This window comes from Pezoporus flaviventris, unplaced genomic scaffold (genome assembly GCF_033815535.1).
Source record: "Pezoporus flaviventris isolate CSIRO_AGI_PZ_B2104156 unplaced genomic scaffold, CSIRO_AGI_Pfla_v1 ptg000035l, whole genome shotgun sequence".
Taxonomy (NCBI): Eukaryota; Metazoa; Chordata; class Aves; order Psittaciformes; family Psittacidae; genus Pezoporus; species Pezoporus flaviventris.
This window is the reverse complement of record NW_026892583.1, coordinates 1,253,274-1,274,004: the sequence shown is the minus strand read 5'-3', so window position 1 is coordinate 1,274,004 and position 20,731 is coordinate 1,253,274. Positions and strand designations below refer to the sequence as shown.

Sequence of the window (20,731 nt, the reverse complement as noted above, 5' to 3'; positions counted from 1 at the left end):
GTGTCCCATAATCCAGTCACAAATCAGTACAACCTCTCCAGTGCAGGGACTGCTGCTTCTTGGTGTGATATCCCTCTGCCTGCGTAAGTGGCCCTTGATGCTTTGCAGAGCTTTCCACTGTAAAAGCAAAGCATAGGGTTCAAAATGCAAACGCTTTATTCATAGTGGTAACCCAAAGCGAGAGAAGAGATTTCTCTAAGCTTTGCTTACAAACTCCAGCCTTCCTCATGTGCGTGCTAAAAGCTTTAGGAAAACAATCCTCCGGGATCAGAGCAGAAGCTATATAAACACAAGTGGAAAACGTTTATCTGCTGGTTTGGAAACTGCTTACACAGGAAAATAAGGAGTCTTTTGTCAGTGAAGCCAAGCCCTGTTTCCTCGGGAGAATAAGCCACAGAAGTCACATTGGAGCTGCGTTGAGGACATGGTGGCACCGCTTCCTCACAGGGTGAGGCGGGAGAGGCCTTGGGTGCTCCTGGAATCATAGAATGGTTTGGGTTGGAAGGGCCCTTAAGCTCATCCAGTTCCAACTGCCCTGCCATGGGCAGGGACACCTCACACTAAACCATGTCACCCAAGGCTCTGTCCAACCTGGCCTTGAACACCGCCAGGGGTGGAGCATTCACATCTTCCTTGGGCAACCCATTGCAGTGCCTCACCACCCTCACAGTAAAGAACTTCTTCCTTATATCCAATCTAAACTTCCCGTTTCAGTTTGAACCCATCGCCCCTTGTCCTCTCACTATGGTCCCAAGCCTTTGGGCAGCACGCACACGTGTTATATGAATTAAGGCTGCACATGGCTCCTTACGCTGCTTCAGGTTTTGTTCTCTGCAGCCCCAGCATGCAAGCGCTGGCACCTCCAGCCGTTTCACTCACCAGAGCTTTAGTTACACTGTTCAGTAGGTTAGGACCATCACCTCACAGCTCTGTGACACACAAACGCTGTAAGGGTGCAGATGCCGGGTACGGGCTGAGGCCAGGTCGATGGTGAGAAGGGCAAGCTGAGGCGATGGGGTGCTGAGGTGGTGGGAGAGGGCCTGAGGTGGTGGGAGAGGGCCTGAGGTGGTGGGAGAGGGCCTGAGGTGGCTGGAGCGGGCCGAGGTGACGAGATCGGGCCGAGGGCTCGGGGCAGGGCCCCGCTCCCGCCCAGCGGGCGCTGCCCGCAGCAGGCAGCGGCTGTTTGTTGTCAGGAGCGGGCAGACCCGCCCGGCAGGGCCGTGCAGCGACACGCAGGCCGCGGGAAGGACTTCGATTGCGGGGCGACTCTGGCACACGCGGCGGCGATGACTGCAGACCTGCCCTGTTGCTCAGCCCTCAGCGAGCACGCCTCCTACCCCGGGGCTCAGCGCCAGAGCCCTGGCACTCTTCCTTTCGGGCGGATACCCGTGGGCGGCGGGAGTATCGCTCGTAAGAGAAAGGAAAGGCGCTCAACACGGCCGCAGCTCTGCCTGCGCGGGGCAGCGGGACTCGAACCTGGGTCCCCGGCGGTGGGGAAGGAGCCTCCCCACGCGGTGCATTGTGGGCACGCACTGATTTATGCAGGAGCCGCGGAGGGCGCTGGGAGAAGCGGGAGGTGGTGCTGGTGGTGCTCGGTGCCGGCAGCGGGTCGGGGGTCGGCGGCAGTGGCGATCGGGGCTCTCCGGAGCGTGAAGGGCCTTTACCGCCCCCTGAGGCCGCGGCGGCACCGCCGGGCCTAGGCTGCTGCGGGACGCAGCGGCACCTACCCGGCCTCAGCCGGCCTCTCGCCGGCCACCACGGACGTGGAGGAGGAGGAGGAGGCGGCGGCGGCGGCGGGCGGAGCCGGGCCCGGCCCGCAGCGACGCGAGTCCTCCCGCCGCGGGGGAGCTTGCCCCGCCGTTCGGTAGAGGCCGGAGGGAGGGCTCGCTCTGTGCCAGGGCCTCTGCGGCCGGACTCGCTCCTGAGGGGCTTCGTTGAGTCCCGGACTCTGTGCGCGGGCTGTGGGGCCGCGCTGCCGGCGTCGCTGGGGCCTCCGGCGGGGCGAGGGGAGGCCCGGCCCGGCTGGGTTCGGCGCTCCCAGTGAGGAGCGGAGGTGGGGGGATCAGAAAAGCCCCGTCTCCTCAACCGGCATCATTGTTCGTCGGGCCTTGCCGCTGGGAAGAGGAGCGGCGAGCCCGGGCGGGAGCTGCCCGTGCCCCCGTCTGACTCCGGGGCCTTCCTCCCCCGCCTGTGCCTCCCGGCGCTGGCTCCGTTCTCAGCCGGTTTCTTTGACCCTTTTCGGCTGGGTATCTCGGTTCTGAAGCATCGTCGGTGGGACTGGCCGGGGCGAGAGCGGGCGGAGGACTAACGCAGAGGGAACAACAGGTCTCCCTTCTCGCCTTCCAGAGCGATACCAGCGCCTTGCTCTTGGGATTATAAATGTGTGAACTAAGACCCAGGGAACTGGAAGGAGAACCTCCCGCTGGAATTAACAGAAGAGGAAAGAAGGGAGGCTTTTCCAAATCCTTTACGAGAAAGCTCGTGTCGTTTTCCCATGCTGTCCGTACTCTGTTCAATAGCGCGATTGTGACCTGAGTGGAATTCAAGAGCGATGAACTGTTGAAGGTTGTTGCACCACTGCATCAGGCTGTATAAGTTTTTACTGTTCCTTTTCTTCAGCACATGATTCCTCCATCCCAGCTGTTGCAGGACCTATGGGCCATTAATAGAGGGATGGGAAGCTGAGACAGTTTATTTTCACATTCTTTTATTGTGGGGACTTGGCTGGTTAACTGAAGCTGCTGCTGCTTTTTACTGGATCTGCTGTTTTCTTGGCAGGTTTACTTGTTTTCATGTGCGCGGGGTATTTCAATTGAATAGACGTTGGACTAGAGCTGAATGGATGCTTTACGATCCAAAAGGTTTTTGGGGGTAGCAAAAGCCGACTGAAAACAGAGAAGAACTGGTACTGCAGGAAACCTGGGGCCTGTTTTCCAAGCCTTTTTATTTTATTGAGCAAGGTAAATAACGTAGTGGTGTTAAAAATATAGAGCTTATGGTAATCGTGCATTAAAATGTTACAGAGCGCTTCAGGCTGTTCCAGGTCTTTTAAAGTATTGAGAGGACCCACATTAAGACTCAGGCGAAGTTTAATTGTTCTTTAAAACGTTCCGATACGAAGTGTGACATTTAAGCCTGATAACAAACTTCGTGGTACCTGAGAGAGAGCTGACGAATCTATTTGTTTCTGATTTGCCTTAGGTTATTGTAGGGCTGTGATGTTGAGAGGCTGGCTGAAGAACTTCACGAGTCTTAATGGTTCAGTGAGAGTGTGCAGTAATTAAATCAGTTTGTCTTCACCAGTCTTTTTAAAGACTTGATGTATTTAACCTCTTGTAAGGATCTGTTAGGGTCTCTTAAAAGTCCTTCAAGGTTAACAATAGTACAGTGCTTAATTTGCATTGTTAGCTGGATTCGGACTCTGCCTTTAATTATTTTTGCTTACCTTTTTTTTCTGCTATCCACAGTGATAGCTGCTGCCACTTCTTAATGAGGTTTTTTGTTTTTTATCTTCCTTTACCTGTGTATCACCTGAATTGGACTATTTGGATTTACCACTAATTTACATGCATCACTTTTACCATAGACTTTCTACAGCCTGCATAAACTCAAAGTACTGTTTGAGATACTATCTTTGTATGTTCCAAGCAGATAATGCTTTTCAAAATATGCAGTGTAATCACTTACTAGCTTAAGTCTGTAATTTTTGGTGGCACGCTGCACACCTTATCTCTGTTTTTCTTTAAAGAGCTCAGCAGCAGTTTACTTTTAACAAAAATATAAATCCATTAAAATGAGATCACAGTGTGAAACACAGCTGTAAAAATCTGGTTTTGCAAGAAGTCACAGGATTCTCATTATGAAGCCATGCCTTGATTAAATGGGTTGTAAACCTTTTCTCCCTCGGTCTTAATGAAACAGTGGCAAACTCTAAGGTGTTGGCAACCTTTGCTGGTGCTATCATTGGGAAAGCTAAGTTAGTGTTCTGGGTAGTATCCCAAGCTCTTTTGCTTAACCTGTTTAGATTTGTTTGACTTAGAAACTTATGGTCTTTGTTTTGTCTTATTTTGTTTCAAGATGATGTGTGAGGTGATGCCAACCATCAGTGAGGCAGAGATTCCCTCTGGGGGAAATGGAGGCCATGGTTCAGGTTCCCCGTTACAGTCAGATGCTGATTCCCATTTTGAGCAATTAATGGTATCCATGTTGGAAGAAAGGGATCGCCTTCTGGAGACACTAAGAGAAACTCAGGAGACACTAGCGTTGACCCAGGGCAAGCTACATGAAGTTGGTCATGAGAGAGATTCGTTGCAGAGACAGCTCAATACTGCACTGCCACAGGTATGGACATTTTGAAAGGAAGGTACCTTTTGATAATACTTGCATTGTTTGTGCTATTTTGTTGGCTTTTTTGTGTATTTAATTTGCTGGAGAGTTACATCAGAGGCAGATGAATCTAACTTGGTACTTTGCTGAAGTATCTGTTGGTGCTTGCTCACTTGGAGAAAGAAAAGCAAGGCAAGGAGGGAACATCAGCCCTTTCCCTCCAGTATGCTTTCTTTGTTTTTGGCATTTCTTTGGCTTAGCCAGAGTGTGAAGCCGTATCTACATTCTTTTGCTCAGTAAAACTTGATGGACTTTCTCCTGTCACTGTTTTTAATGTTTTTAATTGCCTGATTTGTTCATGTACTTAAGACTGGGAAAGAAAGCAAGCCATTCTGTTACCATTATGGACTTCAACTTAAAAACTTGCTAAGTTTAAGACTGCTACCTTGTGAATACATGCTCAGTGGTCATGGCATCAAAACACCACACTCATGGTATTGAGTGTAGTGTTTAAGTCATTTAGTTCCTTTTGGACTGACTTCTGGAGAATGCAGTGTACCAACATGCAACCTGTAGTGCTAAATGTGTTACGCAGGGCGGTAGTGTGTAGTTAGAAAAAGGGATTAGTGTCTAGAGAACTTCTCTGTTTTTATTGATTCTAGTTAAGAAGAATACAACTGAACTTTGAACACTTGGAAAAGCATTTGGTTGTGGGCAAAGCAGAGACTGCTTTCAAGTGTCAGTTAACTGTTGATAACCTTGCACTTTCTAGTGTGGTTGGTTGTCCCAAACATGTCATGTTGATGTTGTACTTTCATATATTATGCTAAGAATACTTATTATTTTTACAAATGTTTACATAGCCTTAAATATTGTAGTTACTGTTGATACCCTTTAAAACAACAGGTTTAAACCCTTCTGCTTCCACTGCTCTCATTATCATATAATTACTGTATGACCCTTGGTATGTACTAGCAATTACTAAGGGAGAGAAACTAGGAAGTAATACATGTTAATCTAGTTGTGTTACAGTGGTATGATGGAAATCAGAAAGGACAAGTTTCCAACCTTTGTTGCTCCCTGGGTTAAATCATGTGCTGCAGGCAAAAATCATTCACTGTTGTTTTTTGGTTGTAATAATTGTGGCTTCTCTTTAGCTGTCATGTCAGGTACATTAATGGATGCCATTAACCAATTGCGTGATCTGTAAACTTGGAATTTGTGGCTGGGTAGAATCACCCAAGCTCTGAATTGTACTGTTCCTCTTTTCCCTTTTCAGTTCTCAGCTTTCCTTCCTAAATCTAGTAAGCTGCTTAGTTTTCAAGTAAACACTTCTTTCTAAACATTTCTAAAAGATTAATGCAGTTAAAAACAATTCCCATCTTCAGGAATGTCATAATTACAGAGTTTCACATGAAATCTGGAGGAGACCAAGTCTCAGTTGAGTTGAGAGAGAAATTTTACTGCTATGTATATACATATACAGGAGTGTATGGATTTTTGTAGATTGCTGTTGAAAACAACTGTTGGCTTAGTGTGAAACTATGACACTCTTGTCCTTTGTGCTGCTTGAGCTCAAATGCTTGTGGAAAGTGATAATTGATGGGCTTTCAAAAGGCGAGAATGTTTTATTAGTCTTGCTTCAATCAGAAGTAACTGCTGTATTTGACAAGTTTTTGTTATGGTGAAGAGTCAGTTGCTTCAGAGGTGTAAATTTCTGATGAGGAGAAACAATGTCGGGTATTTGGGTTTTTTTGAGCTCTAATAAGTGTTCCCTGGGAAAACTCTGCCGTGAGGGCAATATGTGAAACTACTCAAACTTTCTTGTTAATTATTTCAAGCTGAGCATTCTTTTGAACTACTGCCTCAAATGACCTGTTGTTCAGCTGTGGATTGCAAGGAGCAGTAGAAGCAGGAGAACTTTAAATTTACTGACAACTGCGCTGTATTTTTCTTAGGGAAGAAGAGATTTAGTAGTGTACATTCTCCTAAGGTTAGAATTATAGAATAGTTAGGGTTGGAAAAGACCTTAAGATCATCCAGTTCCGACCCCCTGCCGTGGCCAGGGACACCTCACACTAAACCATCTTGCCCAAGGCTCTGTCCGACCTGGCCTTGAACACCCCCAGGGATGGAGCATTCCCAACTTCCCTGGGCAACCCATTCCAGTGCCTCACCACCCTCACAGTAAAGAACTTCTTCCTTATATCCAATCTAAACTTCCCCTGTTTGAGTTTGAACCCGTTACCCCTTGTCCTATCACTACAGTCCCTAGTGAAGAGTCTCTCTACAGCATCCCTATAGGCCCCCTTCAGATACTGGAAACTGCTCTGGGGTCTCCGTCCAGCCTTCTCTTTTCCAGGCTGAACAGCCCCAACTTTCTCAACCTGGCCCTCCTCTGGATTTGTTCCAACAGTTCTTTTATCATAGTAGTTTTCAACTAATAGGTTCCCTTTAATAGATCACAGGTTTAATTGTGAAGATCTGTTCAGTTGTACAGATATTAGTATAATTGCATGAATTACTAAATCGCTATGGAACCAACATATTCTTTCTCCCTCAGACTTGGTATGTAGCTTGCCGCACATCTTTGTAGTTGATTCTGGAGTGCTTTGTCTTAAGGAGTATTGAGTTGACTTGTTTGTGTGTCTGCTTTTCCTGTTTTATATATTTAGCTGAATCAGCCAGTTAGACTGTTCTGATGACTGTTGGAAACTCCTTGTATAAAGGGAGGAATGCCAGATTGATTTCTTCTGTGCCAAAACCACTTCTCTGTTTTTAGTATCAAGGCACTCAATTTTTAATGGCATCCCTGCACTTAATTCCTGACATTCTCTGAGGTTCTCTTCCTAAGGAAGAGTCTCAGACTGTTCTGTACGTAGTTAGACAATGGCAAATGGGTACTTATGTATTTGCACATCTTGTAGATCATAAAAGTGAATGCAACTTGGTCTGCAGCAGTGATGTGCGTTTTTGAGGTGCCAGGGAAGTTTACTTGTCTGGCATACCTGTTGTCTGGTGGTCAGCCAGTAATTTAAAGCATCAGCTCTAACTCACATAAACCCATTAACAGCTGTTTGGAGGAAGGAGATTTCCCATGTGGATGTCTGGTTTGCAGAGAGAAGAGCATTCTAATCTTCTATAGGTGTACTTTATCTGTGACATTTACACAGAGTAAAATTGACTGTGTGGTTGTTTTTGTATGGACAGCTGGAAATGAAACACATCAATGCTGTCTTGATAGAATAACTGGATTCTTGGCAATGCTTTTTGTTTTCTGGGAGTTACCTTCTATTACAGATTACCCCAGTCAGACTGCACTCTGACCTTGGAATGTGAACTTGATGACATGAAAATGCTGTGCCAGAACTTAAAATTGATTTTTATTCTGCCTAGAATTTTCATAGGCAAAAAAACCCCAACTTTTTTACTTTGAGAACTTAAAGAAGTTTTATCTTTAATGTAAATGCATTCAGTTCCAATTTAATTATGGTCTTAGTGGATTGAATTATGCCCTTCACGTGCCTTTTAGAGTGTGTTCTACAAAATTCTAAAGGCAGGCTTGTGTTCTTAATCTGTGAAACGTACAGGATGCTACTGCATTTAGAAGTAAACTTTTGAAGTTAGAAGAGGTTTAAGTGACTACCAGCCTCTTGCTATTGAGGTGTTGCAGAGTAGGGTTTGTCTTGCTGGTAGAGTTTAATGTAGACCATAGAAGCATCAAATCGTAGAATAGTTTGGGTTGGAAAGGACCTTAAAATCATCTAGCTCTAACACCCTTGCATGGGCAGGGACACCTTCCACTAGAGCAGGTTGCTCCAAGCCCTGTTCAACCTGGCCTTGAACCCTGTCAGGGATGGGGCAGCCACTGCTTCTCTGGGCAACCTGTGCCAGCACCTTACCACCCTCACCGTAAAGAACTTCTTCCTTATATCTAACCTGAACTTCTCCTGTTTAAGTTTAAACCTATTACCCCTTGTCCCATCACTACAGTCCCTGATGATGTTTCTGTAACTGACAACAAAATGTTTGTTTTGGATGGAAGAGATGAGCATTTAAGTTACAGAGACTCTGATACCTAGCACAAATAAAAGTGCAGCTGATGAATTCACAGCAGCTTATATCAGGATGACAATTTTAATATGTAAGCTTATAAAACTCTTAACAGATGTAGACATGTTATGTTTCTGTAATACAGCAACACTAAGATCATCTTAATGCTGCATTTCAAGTCTTTTTGTCTTAAATTTATACTACTTTGTTTTCATTCCTGTGCAAGGTAAGTAAAACCCTTTGTTGGAGACTTTGTGTGTAAATAAGAACCTTGTACTGTAATATGGAGGAAAAAAAAAAAGCTGCCTATAATTTTGGCTTGGCTTTGGCTTTACTGGGTTGCCCAACATGTCTTAATTGAAAATGAGTCTGCAGCAGGCCATCTTTAGTTGCTTTCTAACTATAGGAAATACCTTACCACTACTGCACATTTCACTTAAAAATAGCATGTGTTTGTTTATATTTATATTCAGTTAAAGTCGGGTACATCTCTATAGAATTACCTTCCTCACACAATCTCAGAAATACTGTTCAATGTCTCACATGAGAAATATCTAAACACTTGGTCCAAGGACTGTGCTGGTATTGTTTTATAATGGTGAGCTGAAGGATTTAGTTGCCATTTTAATAATGGTGGTGTTTGGATTTCCTCCAGACAAGTTTTAAGTAATACAGGATGTCATAGATGTGGAAATAAGGTTTTGAATTGTACATATTATGAAGAACACAGTTGCAGAAAGTACATTAAGGAGAGGGCTTGCCAAACTTTGCAGCAGCTGAAGTTTCCTTAGCATTTTAAGTGCAAATCCATTTCCAGTGTTCACAGCTGTTCAGCCTTGAGGTGACATAGCTTTTACTTCTTATTCTTGCAAGATGTAGTACTGACTTCTAAATAAAAGACATAAATCTCAGCAGAGAGCCCAGTGTCCACGAATGATAGTGATCCAAAAGGTTTTCAGGTGTGCAAGTGTATGTCAGAGGAGATGCATCTTCCACTTCCCTCATCCCATTCTGACAGCAAAGATCAGCCTGACTCTTTCCAATTGCCTTTTCAGACAACTATAATCTTAGTCTGTGTTGGGTTTCAGTTGTTAAATCTTACTTGGCTCTTGCTGTTAGTCAACTACTGGATAGATTTTTTTATCTACAGTAGTTTAAGTCAGATGGAAATAGGAATTCATGTTCAGAGTTATTTACTGACTGTATCAATAAACCTCAGCTTGCCTAACATTTCTTTGTATTGAAACAGACAATTTCTTGTCTAAAACTGTAAGAATATAAAGTTATCTGAAAGTATGCTCTATGACTGGTCAAAAAGAGGAGTAGCTGCACTTAATATAGTGGAGTATATTGAGGACCAAGTCTCTAGCATTTGTTCTGACTTCTTGGTTTCTCATTTAGAGTTTTGGGTGTTTTACTGAAACATCCCACCCCTACCCAGCAGACTTCTGCTTGCCTGTTGTTAGCAACTTGCTGTTTATACTGTGCTTCAATTTATCTTGCTTGTGAAAAGACCTTCTAGGTAGATGGAATTTGGAGTTAGGTTGAAGTTTTCTTGTATTTGAGGATGAATTTCAGTGCTGTTATGATGTCCCATCAATCCCTTGAATAAAAAGACTGTGCAAAGCCTAAACCTACTGTTTTTCCTTCGTTTATTTGGAGGAAGAATGTTTTGATGACTCTACAGAAAAGCTTTTTTTGTTTGTTTTTCATAGGGTTATAGCTCTGACAGATGAGCTGGTGATTATTTTTTCCTACTCTTCTGTGTACAAATGCCTGATGATGGGTTTATTAATGTTTGTTAGTCTTCACTTGCAGTCTAACAGCTGTATGTAAGCTTGGGTGAAAAGAGCTATGATCAAAACAAGCTGTTCTACAATCTTAGGGTATATTTGGAACCAGGTGAACTTCACATATATCCACATCTATGTTAACTTGCCCATAGCCACTTGTACAACAGGTAGTGTTTATTTTGGTATTCTGAGAATTCTTTGCTTGCAAGCCCTTGCATTTTTCTCTCCTCACTAAATACTACTTTAAAGGTGTTTGCTAGCAAGGCTTAAAGATTCAGTGTGGCTGCATAGTTGGAATTTCCATCTGGACTCTTGGGTATTTTTGTTTTTTAAAGATAATTATGAATTAAATACAATGTTCTCCTCTCCCATCTCCCTCTTAGAAGTTCCTAATGTTATAATATCCATTGGTCTGTGACTTTAGTTTCTGCTTTCTGGTATTTATTTATGAGAGGTCAGTGTTGGTTTTACTCACTACAGGATTTGATATTAAAATTAAGAGTAGATGTTTGTGCTTTGATATATGTAAATCCTTTAGAGGTAACAATGTTGTCAGAGAACTTGAATCATTAGGAGAGAACATTTTAGCTGTCTATTAGTAATTGTGCTTTATGCTCTTCCTATGTTATCACTGTGTTCCAGAACTCAAATAACTAAGTGTGAAGTTTATTATTTATGCTTTTCTAAATTTTTCTTGCTTTAAAGGAATATGAAAGAGGTCTCCAGTTAAGCTGCTTTGAGCAATTTAGGGAGCTTAAGTCACTTTAAGTCTGTAAGGCTGACTGGTGTCTGTTGACATATATTAGAGAATACTTACCATAATCTCTTGCTCATATGGATCTTGAGCTACAAATACTGAGAAAGGATAAATGTACATTGTGTGTGTGTCAGGTAATCTGGGTGTTCATGACTTTCCAAGTGTATTTTTTTGTAAGCCTGCCTGTGGAGTCTCCAAGTGTAAATGGGGAAATGGATGGCAATTCTTGCCAGGAAAAATGTTTTCATATTCTCCAGGCTGAAAGAAGAATCATTATTGTGCTGTTGAGTGGAGTGAGGTTTTTATTCAACTTGGACTTTTTCACAGGAGTGCATGGAAATAGTGTTTCTGCATCTTGTAAACTCCATCTAACTGTGTAGTGAGTTGAATACGTATCCGTAGGTCACATCAGGAGATTACACTGCCAATTGGTATAGTCAGAATTGGAGGACTGTGATTACAATACTAGATGAAGTTAATGCTCAGTTTCATTCTGGTATGTTGTTTCTCTTTAGGTTTTCTGTAACCTGATGTGAAGAGTTGGTTAACTTATTTTTTTTCCTGTGACCTTTATCTATTTCAGACTTTACCTTGGGTTTTGTATAAGCTCTACTGAGTATCAGCTCCTTTTCTTCTTATGGGCATGACAAGGCTCTGTGGCCTGCAGCATTTTTAAGAGAAGCTTTGTTGCTTAATCTTCTCTTCTGTTATTCCACAGTGGCTAGCCTTGAACTTTGCCCATGTGTTTATGTTCACGTCTACTCAGGGTATGGTTTTTGAGGATAGTATGACAGTCTTAACAGGAGTATGATTTTTAGTTGCATCTGAAATATACTATGACTTTTGATGAGTACACATGAATAAGAACAGTCACCGTATCTCTTCCTATAGCTCATCTGGTTATGTCTTCAGAAATATAAATGTTAAAGAAATGGTATTTTGTTTTAGAACTTCTGTGAAGTGCTCCAAGATTCCTTAATGTAAAGATCCTCACACTGCTGATATTAGGCATAATCGGGTATCTTCAGGTCAGATCTTAAATGAGGTCCCCTTGTTTAAAGGGCTGTGGCGAGGAAAAGCTTGGAAAGATAGAAATGCACATCCTTCTAGTTTTATTGAGGAGAAAAAGCTTCCACTTGGAAAAGAAGCGTTTTCTATTTGTTGTGATAGGAAAATGGACAGGCTTTGATTTTTTTTTTTTTAACTTATTTGTTATTATTTTACTTTTTAGGGTTTTTTCCTTCCCCCTCTGTAGAACAGCTGTCTATGTTTGGGTATGCTCTAAGTCATGCTGTGTTGTGCCTTACTCCTCTTCCTAGTACATGGCAGAGTTTGGTATCTAACTCTGTTTCACATCTAACTGTCTGGAAGTATTCTGAAGTGCAGTGTTTGCTTCTTTTAATCCTACCACCCATATAAATAGATAGGGGAACATTGTTTTTAAATGTAAATTTACCTCTTTATAAAGAGTTACAGGGTAGAATACATGGCAAAACTGAGTGAAGAATGTAGACCATGGGTTAATAGAATCTGTACTATTGGAAGAAGTGGGACTCTTCCCACCTTAAATTCACAGACCACTGCACAGTATAAGGATATAATTATATAAGCTGGATAATTTACATAGCTTAAAAAACAAAACCAAACCACCTTAAGATGTGCAGTTTAAACAAAGAATTAGTGTTGACCTATACAAAGTTTAGACTGGCTTGATGTATAGTTGAAAGATCTCATTGTGAATGTTCATGTAAGGAAACGACCTTGCAGTTGAAGTTTATTAATAGTTGCCTTTTTAACATTGACAATTTCCTGTACTGAGAAGTGGTGTTTGTTTTGAATGACATGAAAAGGAATTTTGGCTGCCCAAGTCCTTGGTGTAAATGCTAAACCTTTCTTTCATGTGGAGAGGGCTCACTCCATAAAAAGGATCATAAAATCCTGTTATTTTACTGGGACATTTTAATGCTCCTGGATCCATGGTTATCTCGGTAAATAATAATTTTATTAAGCTGTTTTAGCACTATTTCTGAGCATGATCATGAAACCAAAAAGGGAGAGAGGTATCTCAAAGTGGAATTGCTTGCTTGTTTCATTGTGTGCTGCTTGATGTGAAAGCCTGTTTGCTGTGTAAATCATAGTTGTTTTAAGAAGTGGAAAGGGAATTCTGCTGCATGCATCTGAAAGGCTGCCTGCCTTGTTCAGTGGCAGGGTTTAAATTGTGGATTTGAATTGTGGATTCGAATTGTGGATTCTCAAATGTCAGACGTGAGTCTGTCACAAATAATTTGGCAATATATGCTTTGACCAATAGAATGTTACAGTCTAGACTCTCCTCTTCTTTGCACTGCTATCCATAAATGGGAACCCCTGTAGCTGAAATGGTGTTTTACCGTGGTGGGGTTTGTGGGTCCCCATTACCCTTGCTGTGAATGAGTAATACTGGACCTAAATTCTGTTACAAGCTGTACTTTTCACTGTAGATTGTGCTTGAGTAAGACTTGTGTGTTTACTGTTCCCATGGGGAACCTGAAATCTGTGTAATTCCATGTTCTTTAAGGTTCTCTTGTGCATTGTATTCAAAGTCCTGATATCTTGCCCTTGAGTCTCTTGCTACTGCAGGGATTTAAGACGTGGGCTACCTTTTGTCTTTTAATTTGGAAACCCAGAAATAAAAGAAACTATTGTCCCAAATCAAAGGTAATTAAAAAATTTCAATGGGATTCAAATGTTCAGAAGAGTTACCTGTAGTATAGTCTGTGTTCTTCAGATAATCTAATTATGGGAGTAAAGGATGACTCTACAGCTGAGAGACCAATATTGAAACAGCAGAGTATGTATGGAGGGTGCTCTTGGATTTATGGGTCAGTCTGGTTGTGGTGCTTACATGTTCATGCGTGCCTTAGGTAAGCTTTTAGCTTCAGAATATCTCTTCAAAGCTCCTCTATTTGCCATATTACATTGGGGTGAATGACTAAAAGATTGGTTTAGATAATGTTGCAGGTGCACTCTGAATCTTGAGGGTTTCTTATTACTTTTATTCCCAAGTCATGTATTTTACATGCAGTATTCCCATCTTCTTGTAGCTGATGGGGGGGAAGGCTTGGAAGGTCCTAGCATTCTTTTAGCTTTGTGTTGAGGAGCACAAGGCAGGTGCATCGTGTAATTTATGCCTTTGAGAACATGCAGCTTGGAGTTTGCAGAATGTCTTTGGAGGGTGTGGTTCAACAACATCATCTTCCAAAAGCTGAGCCTTTGTTTTAACAATCTGGAATTACTTCATGTAAAATGGATCTGAAAAAGGTTTTTTGGATTTTAGCTCTTGCTGCTTGTCCGTGCAGGAAAGAAGCTGTCTTTTCTACCTCCTGGAATATTAGTTACACTAATACTTATGTTGGTGTAACTCTGATCCCCTGTTGGAACTGTAGTCTTCAGACACTGCGTAACTCTTCTGTAATTTGTGCAGTGGTTATAAAAGGTTAAGCCCTGGGAGGCAGTAGAGGAGAAATGGGCCAAGCATGCCTTTACTCAATGGATTAGGAGGCTGCAGCATTTCCCTGTTGCATCATCTTTCTCATGTTTGTAGCCTAGTGTGGAATAGGAGCTTCTCATCCCATCAGACCAGGTTCCTCACCAATCCATCTTCTGCTTCAGCATTTGTTACTGGTTACAGCATGTTAAAAGTCTGTCTTTGTCTCCTCTTTCTTTTATTCCTTTCCTGCCTTTCAGTGTTATTAATATCCCTGGTTTTGTTCTTGGATGTAACATTTTTGGGTTCAGGTGGTTATGAAGTTTGAAACTGTTGATTATGGGCATTGTTTATGGCAGACAAAATTTACTTTGAAAGCTAAAAAGCTTTAAGAAAACCCCATAAACCAACTCTTTGACACTTAATGCATGTTGTCGAGGTAAGTTTTTCTCTTGTCTGTTGCAAGACCTGAGACTACTCTTTTTGCATGGGCTTGAGTTGCCTTTATTTGTAAAAATGGAGCAACTTCTCTATGCAGTGTTCCAGTTGCATTTATTCTGAGTATTGCAGTTTTGGATATATTTAGCTTTTGTAAATTCACTTAGCAGGTAAACTGGGGTGGTTGAGTATGAAGAAATAGAAGAAGAAAATGTAAAGAACCTGTAAGTTAAATTTCCTGCTGAAGGCATGTGTCTGTCCTCATTGAGTATTACTTGCTTAAACAAGTTTGAAGCTATAAGAGTGAAGTGTTCATCACTTGGCAAAATAAATAAATATATATAATAGGAGAGCACGGAGGGGGAAGTACGTGTTGGTGCTTGTTTAATGAGGGTGGCTTGGCCAGCCTTATTCAGATATTCCCAAGCATTCCCTTTTAACGTAGTGTGAAAAGGTACTTTACAACTGCTAGCCACAGAGTTAAACCTGACAACTAGAGGCCAAGATGAATGATTAGAATAGGGCAGGGCAGTGCTTCAGCTGCTGCTTGCAGCTTTTGCAAGCAGAAGTATCTTGTCACTGAAATGATTATGCATGACAGATCTTGTCCTGGCTCTGTTTCCTAAAGAATAGTATTACTCATGTGAGGATGAATTTTTTAAACACATTAGAGCGCAGTATTTGGGATTAAATCAGTTTGAATTTCTAAACCTCATGGGAATTTCATATTAAATGAGAGCTGAGCCAGAATTGTGCTATTGCTTGTGCGTGCAGCTTGTGTAGAATTGATAGACACTTCTTTCTCTTCCCTTGCCCGTGGAAACTGATAGTTCAATGTTGTTTACAACTTAAAGCATCTTGCTATAGCTTTTGTAGTAGCTGCTTAGCCCCTGTAATGGGGGGTGGGGGGGGTACCAGGAAAAATACTGAACTTGCTAAGTTTTCTCAGCATCTCACAGTCACAGTAGTTTAAGGATTTGGCATTTTTGAGGAGCGTTGTGTGTCTTGTATGGGATTCCAGAACAACTTGACCAGCTTTATGTGGAGTGGAAAAACTGAAATGAAGTATCTCTAGTGTCGTATTAAAGATGGAGACTGGTTTTGTCCCATAGCTTGTCAAACTGGTAATGCAGGATTCTTCCTTTTTAATTAAGTACAACTATATTCTCCTTTTGCCATAGTGGGTATGGGTGTGGGTAGGTTTCTTCACTGACATGGACTCCAAAAATGGAGATGCCTAAAGCTACAACTACGAAGTTGTGCTACTGCTTACTGTATTAGTTACTAATCAAAATAGACTAGGCTAGGGGTGCAGGAATGTGGTAATTCATATTGTGAAACCCTTAGAATTCACTGATTCAGAGTGTAACTGAGAGGCATTTGTGTTCTTAAACACCCCCCAAGTATTGTGAACTTATTTCTGTGTTAAGGTAAAGTGTTCTTCTGGAATATTGGTAGTTGGAGTGTTACAGTATTGGAAAGGATTACTCTGTTATTGCCTGCTCTCAACAGTTCTGCACAGAGCAGCCAGACACATCCCAAGTTGAAAAGCCTGTTTTTCAACGATGACTAAAGTTTTCCTGGTACATATTTTAGCTGATCTTGTACATTTTCCCAAGCAGAACAAGCTTGGTATGGTTTCAAATACTTTTGTTTCCTATCTGCCCTTTCAGGGGATGTGTTCATGTGCACCCAAGAGCAGCTAAGGTGGAACTCTTTTTGCATAACCACTACAATGAAAAGATTCTAGCCATGTGATGGAAGAAGGTTTTCTGCTATTGCATATGAATAGATGCTAAGTTTATGGCAAGTCTGAAGAGTCCCTCTCTATTTCCTATGCTTGCTGCTAGATAGCTGTTACCTTCCAGCTGTTTTAATGGTTCTGCTTTTGGACTTCCTTGCTCAGAAGATTCACAGTATTGCCTGAGGAGGGACAACATTTTAGAAGTATTTTGCAAAGACAAGAGAAGAAAATAGCTTAAAGCTAGAAACTATTTCTAGTTCATTTCTTACTGTCTGTGTATTTTGTTAAGTTGCAGGATTCAACCCCCCAGTAGAGTATTTGGAGAAAACCTTTGGGAGGAAATACAAGTACTTTGGTATAGTTCACTGGTTGGATATGTAATCTTTAGTACAGATCTGTAGCTTTACAAGTAAGGCTGTGTTAAAGAGGCTATGGTAAAACTGGGTTGTGTCCACTCTGGATTAACTGGGCAACTTGGTCTATTGGAAGGTGTCTCTGCCTGTGGCAGGGGGTTGGAACTGGATGGGCTTTAAGGTCCCTTCCAGCCCAAACCATTCTATGATTTTAAAAGATACCCTGTGTGATCCGCCATACTTGCAGCAAGCCTCAGATGCTGGCAATCAGTTAAAGTCTGATGAAAGGGTTAAGAAATTACCTGGAAAAATGATGGATTCTTAATGCTTCAGTGATCACAAGGCTCGTTGCCCTACAGGAAGATGCTTAGCAAACTACCAGTTGTTAGACTGAAAGAGGAGTAACTAGGTGAAAGTGACTTGGAACATGACATTGTTTAAATCTTTCCTGAATTCCACAGACCTACAAAGGAGTTGTAGGATGCAGCTGTGGCTTAGTGTTGTCTTGTAGCACATCACCAGCAAGTGGTCTTGTAGATACCAGCTGTTGCAGATGTTACATTCACTGTGTTGTATGTAGGTCTAATTAATGGTGGAGCTTGGAAGATGCTCAGAGATTGCCATGTGTATGTTGCAGTGCAAAGTACAGTGGATAATCAGTGACTGTTGGCTCTCCAGTGATGCACAAAGATACATTTTTGCATGAAGCTTTGCCCCTAGTCTTGTATACATAACAGCACTGTTTTATGGGGTTTAGAGGAAAATTAAATGCAAGAGTATAGCCAGTAATGATTGTGCTAGTCTGGGTGGTTTATACAGGCTGTAGTTAATGATTTGAGTGTAGGTGGCTCCTCTTTGCCTGTCTTCAACCTATGCTTTGCTCTGTGTACCTGGGTTTACAGTCTCACTTTCCAAACTGTTCTGTAGCTTGTGTAAAGTTTGAGTATTGAGTAATGTGGTGAAAGGAAAACCTCTGATCCTTCAAGGATTGAGAGGCTGGGTCCAGCCATGTTTGAGGTCTGGGACCTTTACCCCCCACCACTCAAAACAAGGCATGTGTATCAGAAATGTGTTAGATCAGGGAAGGGGAACTACAGGAGGGAGAACATGGAACTGATGTGTTTCTGCCACCCTTTTCCTGTTACAGCTGCATTCCCCTTGCAAAGCTGCCAAACACCACCCTTCATTTATGTTTTCTTGCACTTCAGTATGCAGTGTTTCCTGAAAACTCCTTCCAATGAAGTCCAGATTTAATGCTTTGTAGTTCAGGTTCAGTGGCTAAATTTCAGCAACTTGGGTAATTGGAAACCTATTTATTACCATGGAGGCTTGGACTTACTATAAGCCTTTCCATTTTGCTTTTGGGCATATGTTTGGTATCTTCTGGTTGTGTGTTGAGTTCTTTTGCTCATTGCTTGTCAAAGCTAGGCAGTTGATTTTACTTTCAGCTCCTAAGTGGCCTGGAAACAGGGAGTTTCATTCCAGAGCAGTAACATTATGCAACTGTAAACACTTAAAAACCTAATTGCCTGTTTAGGATTGAGCAGTGTTAATGACAAAGCCTAGATAGGTCACTCCAAGAAGTAAGCTTGAAGAGTACCAGACTGAAAACGAGGGCTGGAATGATAAGTTTCTCAGGCTTAGAATTAGTCACTGTCTGTCAGCTGGCAGCAATATTCTTCAGTGTTTTCATGCAGTTTTACTGTTTCTGCCAGAGGGGAGGAAAAAAAAAGGTGTTTTTTTTTTGAGTCAAAGAAAATACAAACTTCTGAGAGTTGATTAAAGGTGGTATTAAATGTTTTAAAATAGCTCAGTGCCACTGGTTGGAATGGGAGAGGGTTTTTAATACTAAATAAATCTGCACTTGTGTTTTGGTAGTGGTCTTTTGACTTACAAACTATCTTGTGCATAAGGAGAAATAGGAGAGGAGGCTGATACACTCTAACTTATAATGAATGTACTCTCACTCTGGTGGGTAGTTAGCTCTAGTAGAAAAACCTCACATACATTTTAATATTACTGTAAGTATTTCCTTCCATTCTCTTTTAAGTTGTTGGGGTTTTGAGAACTAAAGATAAACTTAGTTCATTGACCTGATTCTCTTAATGCTTGAAACAAGTTTTATGTTTCCAGGTCAGGAAATCCAGGCTGCTTGGTGCTTACTGGAAATGAATTTCATTAGGTGAAAAGCAAAATATTTGTCTTTAGACACTCCAGGCTGATATTTTTTTCTTTCCCATTAGCACATGCCAGAGATATGGAAATGTTGGAAGCAGTGTGATTCATTATGTAGAACAGGCGAAGTGCAATTTGTGTTGCTTGTTGTTTCTTTGGGATTTATTGTTGTTAAAGTGCATGTAACGTTTGTCTTGGAAGGCTGGATTTAATGAGTAAAACTTGTCAGTTCTTTTCTGTTTTAACTCTAAAATACCCTTGAACTATTGTTTAATTCTGACTGCTACCTTAAACCCATTCCAGTGCTTTACCACCCTCACAGTAAAAAACTGCTTCTTTAGGTTAGATATAAGGAAGAAGTTCTTTACTGTGAGGGTGGTGAGGCACTGGAATGGGTTGCCCAAGGAAGTTGTGAATGCTCCATCCCTGGCAGTGTTCAAGGCCAGGCTGGACAGAGCCTTGGGTGCCATGGTTTAGTGTGAGGTGTCCCTGCCCATGGCAGGGCATTGGAGCTGGATGATCTTAGGGTCCTTTCCAACCCAACCCATTCCATGATTCTATGAAACAAACCCCACCTACACTGGTGTGACTTAATAGGTACTAAAGTTTGCTTGCTGGGAGCCTCCAAATCTACTGGGGACATTGGCCACTGTGTACTACCCAGAACCCTTTGGTTTAAAATGAAGTGGCTATGAAATACCCTGCTAAGCTTAGGTTTTCTTTGGTTTCTTTACTTTTAAGAGTGTGTATTTTTCATGCACACATCATTTGGAATAGTTGTGGTTTATAAGTAACACGATGGAAACTCACCTCGAATTCTGTCGGTTTCTCATCCCTGATGGCCTACGCTTTGCCCAGTTGCTCTTTTCATGCCCTCTTCAGCTTCTCAGGTTTTTGAGTAGGCTGTTTGATATGCAGAGTATGGAACAGAATGTTAGCAGTGAAACAGAATATTACTTGGAGATTAAACAGATAAATTCTACTCACGTATTTCTGCCAGAGATGTTCCTAAAGATGCAAGAGTTGCATCTCCATCCTCATATTGCCAGAAGATATGTTAATAGCATTTAATAGTTGTATTCTTTGAATCTAGAATCTGTTTCTCTTCTTTGATAAATTTAATGTTTCTCTTTTTGTAGCTTTTCATCCCTTAAATAAGCTTTCTAGTCATGTTGTAGCCTATAATCCACAATTCCTTATGCACTTGCATGGCGTTGCATTTTACTGTAGAATAAATTCTTTCTGCTTGAGCAAATTTCAGGCAAACTTAGTTCTTTGTCTGTATAGCATCCCTAATACACAGTTTGTTAGTTGATTTTCAGGGATTACCTCTGTTTAAGCTTTTCCCTAAGCTAAATACTGTCTTTCCTGTCATGTAACATTTATTGTGTTGTGATGTACCACTGTCTGTGTATGTAACCTATAAATAATGCTTGTAATAAACATGGAGACCTGTTCCTGAAAGCATGTTCCTAAACCATGATTTTGCAGGTGACCAAGTGCTGTCAGCTCACCCATGCAATATATATGTGGTTGACAGGTAGGCACTAGTTGATCCAACTTCTGGAAGGCTGTTTTTGGTTTTGCCTCTACAATACTAAAGGCTGAAGGTCAGTTCTGAAAGTT

General features: G+C 41.8%; 1 protein-coding gene across 12 annotated transcripts in view; it reads left to right on the top strand.

The window, feature by feature from the left end:
* Window positions 1-20,731, top strand: part of PPFIA1 (PTPRF interacting protein alpha 1) — a 97,457-nt gene that overhangs the window by 35,138 nt on the left and 41,588 nt on the right. For 6 of the 12 annotated variants that reach the window (XM_061462152.1, XM_061462153.1, XM_061462146.1 and 3 more), the window contains exons 1-2: window positions 1,444-2,960; window positions 4,078-4,341. In XM_061462152.1, coding sequence (XP_061318136.1) covers window positions 4,078-4,341 — 264 coding nt within the window. In that variant the 5' untranslated portion in view covers window positions 1,444-2,960. Of the gene's footprint in view, window positions 1-1,441; window positions 2,961-4,077; window positions 4,342-20,731 lie in introns of those variants that run through there. The other 6 variants (XM_061462150.1, XM_061462143.1, XM_061462141.1 and 3 more) reach the window with 4 other exon arrangements.